The 7062-nt window shown below is 44.4% G+C and overlaps 1 protein-coding gene across 1 annotated transcript; it reads right to left on the reverse strand.

The window, feature by feature from the left end:
• Positions 1-1168: 1168 nt before the first annotated feature.
• LOC147465834 (uncharacterized) lies at positions 1169-3031 on the reverse strand. Its single transcript, XM_086512561.1, has 2 exons — positions 1673-3031; positions 1169-1573 (listed from the first exon to the last, which is right to left on the reverse strand). The coding sequence occupies exons 1-2, from the start codon at positions 3029-3031 to the stop codon at positions 1388-1390; spliced, it is 1545 nt and encodes a 514-aa protein (XP_086368687.1). The 3' UTR covers positions 1169-1387.
• Between the last annotated feature and the right edge of the window lie 4031 nt (positions 3032-7062).

Genomic DNA, 7062 nt, shown 5'->3' on the forward strand with positions numbered 1-7062 from the left:
ATATTGTGTGGTTGTTTCTCTGCACTCTGAGATTGGGGTCGAGTATTTGGACAGGTCGGAAGACTGCACACCCGAGCAGAGCGGGGCGGGGTGGGAGAAGAGCGGGGGAGAGGGAGAGATGCAGAGTGTGTGAATCGGCTCTAGTTGAATGTTACTTTTAAAACTTAAGATGTTGTGGAATCTTGCTGGGAAATCAATTCACGGATAAGTGAATAGACCCAAATATGTACCAATGATGCCCGAAATGGTCTCCAAATTTAAGGCCTGCCCCTGAGGGATGTTCCCTTATTAACCAAAGAAGAATTAGAGTCATAGAAAGGTTTAAAATGAGGACAAGAGGAGATGATACATTTTGGTACGCAAAAGCACATTATGATGAGGACACTAGTAAGAGCGGCACTCAAGCGAAGGTTAAGTTTGGCCTTAGTTTTTGAGGAAAATTAATTAGTTCTGACTTGCACAAAACATTGAGGCGATCAAACATTTGGGCTTAGGGAGCCTAGGGAAAATAATATAACAAACATGGCTTAAGCAATAGTTGATCGAGGTTCAAGCAAAAGTGTCGTACCGAATAAGACCAAATAAGACCTATGGAACAAATGAAACCAGTTGAGATCCAGCGGCACTTGAGAGTGCACACCATCGATGGGAGCTGGGAAAGGCAATTAGAAAAGCAAGCTGGGATGAATTCAAAGGTGAGCGATATGATACTGAGATTTCAATGGAGTACCAGCAGCTAGATGTAGAGGTACTCTTCCTTAGTACTGTTGCAAGGCTATGTCGGTAAACTCAATGGAATGGGAGGGTTTCTTTGAATGGTGCAAGTTGCAAATAATAGAATAGGATGAAGCATGTATAGAGCGAAGTCAAATCCAGAAGTGGACACACATGCCACTACTGGCAAAACCATGGTCAATAGATGAAAACCGGAATTAATTAGTCGCACAATTACAACATCTTTGCACAGGAAGTTTCTCACAATAATTCCCACATTGTGACTTACCTCAACATCATGGCACTCCATACCTAGCGCGGCCGCCGCCCCGGAGGGGGGGGGGGGGGAGGGGGCGCGCGGACTAGTCCCCTGCCCCCAATCGTACCTAGCTAGGTATGTGGTGCCTCTTGAACAGAAGCTCATGATGTTATATATGCATTGTATGAAAAAACACTGAAAAAGACGCCGCTTTCCTACATGAGAAATTTTCTAAATCTTCTTGTGAATTAATTGTCAGCTTCCCTCAATATAGTATAGGACACCCTCGTAACTTGCTACGATGAATATGGTGTGCGCAGAGGCAGCTCTTAATTAGGCAGGCGCTTGATCTGGATTCTGGAGCCAACCATAATTATATTGTTGCAGAAAGTTGCATAATATTAATGTTGCTGCTCATTTCATCTTCTTGTGTTGCAACAGCACGGGATAAATGTTTTTCAGGGCTTTCTTCACCTCTTCCTTCTTCTTGTCTCCTATCAGAACCACCTTCCCCGTTGTAAACATGAGCAGATTGACATGCGGCTTCTTCATCTTGTACACAAGCCCTGGGAATGCGCCGTCGGCCTTGTACGTCGCCAACTGCTTATGCTACCCTTCAGCTAACCTCAGCAAGTCGATGGGAAACCCCACATCACAGGATGCCACTATGTTTTGAATGGAAAACTTCCTGAATTTTACCTTATATCCCAGCTTCTGCAAGATGCGGGCATGCCTCCGAGCGGCTAGTTCTGCGTCGTCCTCGTTCTTGGCTCCTGTACAGACCATCTTCCCGGTCTTGAAGATGAGAGATGTTGTCTTGGGCTGGCGCAGGCGCATGATCACTCCAGGGAAGCGATGGGGATTGTAGTCTGCATTTAATGCCTGATACGCGACCTGCTTGAGGTCGATCTCGCATTCCAGGTTTACTGTACAGACAACATTTTGGATTTTTGGCTCTGGCAATGTACTACTATTTGGATCCTCCTCCAATATTGATGTGCAGGATATTGCCTGCATACATTCTGCCGCCTGTGTACTAGGGTAGGCCTGTACGTCGCTTGGAATGGGTGCATGAGCATGATCTTGTGCTTCAGTATCTATGGATGTCGCACATATCATGTTTGTCATGTCGCCGGTGAAATGCTTAAGCTCGGCGATATCATCTGAGAAAAGGAAATCATTCAGCATGTCCAATGTGAAAACTTGTGGAGCTGGCTCCTGATCATGAGTAGTAGCACTAGGGTTTTGCCCATTTGTAAGATCCACATCCAATACGGACGACGTCTCTGCAGTACTGAAAATGGGTGTTTGGTTACCAGCCTCGACCGCAGCTGGCAGTACAGATGCCGGAGAGGTGGAGCTCTGCTTGCTGGCACAGTAATAAGATGATGCAGGGAAGTAATCATGATGGGTACTTGGCATCGCCTGCGTATGCTCATGTTGGGGTGTGGAGGTAGCAATATTGACCTGCTGGTCATGGGTTTGTTGCATCAGATTAATATTGCTGTGGTTGTTGTACTGTACTAATGCAGATGAAGGTACATTGCAGTTATATTGAGGAACCGGATCAGATGGTACCCTGTTATTGTAAAAGTGTAGCTGTAAAGGTAGGTTTACATTGCCTGCATAATGAGCGGCAGGAGAACATGGCCCTACAATGTTATCATTTTGCGACATCGACGAAGATGCATCCGCGGCGGTGGCGGAGTTCTGCGCTAGGGTTTGATGTAGCATCTGGTTATAATAAGGAGAAGCTGATCTTGATGGTCCCATGCCATAAGGTGGATTATATGGTGATGCCACGGCCACTGCCTTGGCGGCGCAGTGAGCAGGTGGAGACGGTGCAATGCAGCGTGGTGTCGTAGGAGCTGCTATGGTTTTCGACGCTGGGCGCATGTAGGGTTTCGGGTCGGCGGGCGAACACCTCGACTTCATGCGCCGTGCCTGTTGCATGCGCTGGGCATGGAAGGCACGCATGCGGTTAACGTCTTCAACAGTGAGGCTGGCAACGTTGGAAAGCAAGCTTTGAACAGAATAATTAGGAAGAGAGCTCGCCATAGCTGAAGTGCGTAGAGCGGGTTGACCTGAGTACTGTACTAGGGCTGATCTTCGGCATTTGTATACTCGTGTAATGTTTGCCCTTTTATAGTCAAAATGCACGCGTATTCCAACTTCCGCCAAAAGCACGCGTAGCAGCGTTCTTGGAGAAATCGTTTTCAGAATAATTCCTTTGAGCTTATTTTTTACCCTTGACCTCTTTTCGGCATGATTGTAGGTTCACACATTTTTCCCAGTGCTACATATGTGAAACGACAGATGTAAATTTGAAGGTAATTACACTAATTTTTTCAAAATTTTGTAGGTTTTCTCACCTTCAAATACAAAACTTTAGAGGTAAATTTCAAAATTTGTAGGTGGGACTACACTAAACCTAGGTTTTTCTCGAGCATTGATTTTTCCCCGAACTTTGACGCGAAGCAACTAGGTCAATTCCTTCAAAACCAAGAAACTCGATCCGAGCAACCTTCAAGTTGACCTATAATTTCACTAAGGTTATCAATTATTAGTCTTTCTCGTCCTGGACGATGACTGCGTTTCTTGAGTCCTTTTAAGCTCTTAGACTTGCAAATCGGGAAGCGTAGCCTTAGCTGCACGCCACCTGATCCTATACTCCTCCTTTGACGTGTTGCCTTCTTGATTTTTTTTGTCGAATTAGCTCATCCACTTCTTCTTTAATTTTACTAGTTTTGACCACGCGAGCTTTCATCACCCTAGTAGGCCCTGTTCTTTTTATTGCTACCTAGATGCTATGCACTAATGTGAGCCATGCTCAAGGTCTGCTGCAACCACATCTTTCTTCAGCTTTACTCTTGATCTTCAAAGCATAATCATTGATTGAGAGGTTGTTCCTCTTAACCTGATTTAGCTCCGACTGTAGTTGAAGCTTCCTGGCCTTGGTGTTCACCTCGAACACTCTGCTTAAGTTTCTCCATGCAATGGCGGGGGTTTCAGCATCCTGTAGATAGCCCATCATGCCATCTGTGATGCTCATAGACAACCAATAGATCACTTTGCTCTGGCCTTGTTGCCAGTCCCTCAAAGCTTTCCTTTGTTCTGCTGTAGCATTTGCCTCGGGAATCTCTGGTTCCTTTTCATTGTCTCCTTCTACATAGTCCCAATAACCTTTTCCTTTTAGGAAATTTGTTATTCTGAACTTCCATGCAGGGTAGTTATTTTTCTCAAGCTTCTCAGTAACAATCTGACTGAAACCGTCAGACATCTTGAAGCACTAAGACAAAATAGCTGTAATCTGCAAAAACCTGCAAATCTACTGAACCTGCTATCGTGGTTCCTGTAACGCTTTCTACACTCAACGAGTGTCCACAATCAAGCGTTTCACAACCACTGTACTTGTACAGTAAATCTCTGTATACTGCACTTTGGAGACCTGTTCAGAAACTTGTGCGAAAAACCCCTAATCTGGTCGTGGATTGCGAACGAAGGGATTGTGATGCTCTTGCTCTCTTAGCCTCTCTTGCCTGCACCAGGCTCTGATACCATGTAAAGAATGAGGATGCAAGAGAGCTACACAAGACAAGAACAAAGCACACAGAGATGGAAAGCTTCTTCTTCTTCTTTACAGAAAAGAGAGTACAAAATGACTAAGTGCTAAAGCTGAAAAGTAGCACATATGTACATGCGGTCACTAAGTGTGAACTCGCTAGAAGCGTAGTAGGCTGGCACTATAAGTGTAGTCCAGCTGTAGAATCACTGGCAGAGATCCTCCGTGTCGGTCACCTAACGCGCCAGTGAGTAAATGCCGTAAGCGGCCAAGACCCGTAGTGGATGCCAGCTCAAGGTGTAGAGCTCGACATCTCAACATTATAGGCGTCACTAAAAACTACGATAGAAGAAAGAGGGAGCACACTCAAAACCCTTCTTCAGAGATGTGTAATAATGTGCACTACTTCTAACCTTTTACTGAAAACTTCATTTTTGCACCTTTCGTCACTTGTAGAAAATTATATGTAGCAAGAATAATAGAGAAATCATTGATTTGTAAGTATAAATACCACAAGCTCCACATGAAACAACATCTTGCAAGCTCACGGCCCCTTGCACTGCACGAAATATACATACCTGAAAGAAACAAGAAAAATCTGAAATCTTTGAAATCATGATAGTGTCTCCTTCGTCTTGTTCTCCATAGTAATTTTGAATATATTGTGATTTGAATGATATGCACCCTAGCTAATGTTGTATGTTGACCTATACTATCCCATGTTCCATCTATTGCCACATTCACAATGTGTGTCTATTAACACTAGGTAGGCATTCACCGAGGCCAACCAAGCAGGACTAGTTAATCTTACAAATAGACAAACCTTTGCTATTACTCATGAGGAGACAACTCCAAAACTTTTCACTTTCTATATGATGAATGATTTCCTTTTCTCAGATGATATCGCCGACCTTAAGCGCTTGGATCTATTAAAGTCTCAGTGGAAGACGATGACATTGTCCGTGCATGCTTGGATGGTCTAGGAGATGAGTATGTACATTTTAGGTCTTCCATGAATACAAGAGACGACATCCCCGTGTTCCAAGATTTGATTTCTATGCTTATTCTTGAGGAGAAGAACCTTGACACATCTTCTTCTCATGGCAGAAATAATTCTGAACAGGCCTTCTATTCTAACTCCAACAGAGGTAGAGGTAGAGGTCGTGGTCAAGGCCCAAGGGGTTGCAGGGGCCAATTTCTGGAAGGCCAATCAAATCAAAACAATACAGGTGGCAGGGGAAACCAGTCTCAAGGCAGGGGGAGTCAAAGAGGTCGTGGTGCAGGATCAAGCAGGCAGCAACATACTCCAGATAGTAGAGAATGTTGGACTTGTGGTGAAAGAGGTCACATGTCACGTGACTGTCCAAAGGGAAAAGCAAGTAGAAAGAGAGAACAGGGCAACTATGCATCTACTAGCAGAGATGCAGATGACAGCAAAAACGAGCGCATGTTTGTTATGCAGCATGTAATGAATACAATGACTGCAGAGAATTCCACCCAAGATGATGTTTGGTATGTGGATTCAGGTGCCTCTAATCACATGACGTCTCGTGGAGAGTGGTTTAGAGATATGCGCAAACCAGATGTGTCAGGCTATGTGCAGACAAGAGATGACACAGCTCACCCCATTGCTCATGTAGGGGACATACCTCTAAATACGAAGAGTGGGAAATCAAAGTACTTAGCAGATGTACTTCATGTCCCAAACATTACAAAGAATCTTGTTGCTGTTGGACAAATGGCTGTTATGTAGAAGATTTCCAGAATGGCTGTAAGCTGATCACAGAGGGCAAATGTGTGCAGAATATTTACGCTGAATGTAGACATGCCTGAGGTAAAAGCTGCATTATTTGCACAGGGCACAGGTGTTGTGGCTGATGTTGACATTTGGCACAAACGCATTGGCCATGTCAATGAGCAGAGATTGCGCAGCATGCAATCAAAACAGATTGTAAAAGGTTTGCCCAAATTCAAGGTGGATGGTATGCATAAAGTGTGTGCAGCATGCCAGTTTGGAAAACAGTCAAAGGGCTCATTTCCACATGAGCGCAATGTATGTAAAAGGCCACTTGAGGTGGTGCACACAGATGTTTGGGGTCCAACCGATACTGCAAGTATACATGGTTGCAGGTATTATGTCTCTTTCATTGATGACCATACAAGGAAAGTATGGGTCTACTTCATGCGTAACAAAAGTGAAGTGTTTGGTCACTTTCAAGACTTCAAAGTCATGATTGAGAAGGAGACAGATATGCAAATCAAGACATTGAGGTCAGATGGAGGGGGAGAGTACTTCTCCAATGATTTTTTAGATTTTCTGCGAATGCATGGTATACACAGGCAGTTTACATGCAGATATACTCCACAGCAGAATGGGGTCGCAGAAAGGAAAAACAGGCACATTGCAGAGGTTGCACGTGCATTGATGAATGAGAAGAACATGCCTCATCATTTCTGGGCTGAAGTTGTAAATACAGCTGTGTACATTATGAACAGGACACCTACAGCTGCGGTGCATGATGTAACA

Source organism: Adiantum capillus-veneris, chromosome 1 (assembly GCF_014529385.1).
Source record: "Adiantum capillus-veneris isolate H3 chromosome 1, ASM1452938v2, whole genome shotgun sequence".
Lineage (NCBI taxonomy): Eukaryota > Viridiplantae > Streptophyta > Polypodiopsida > Polypodiales > Pteridaceae > Adiantum > Adiantum capillus-veneris.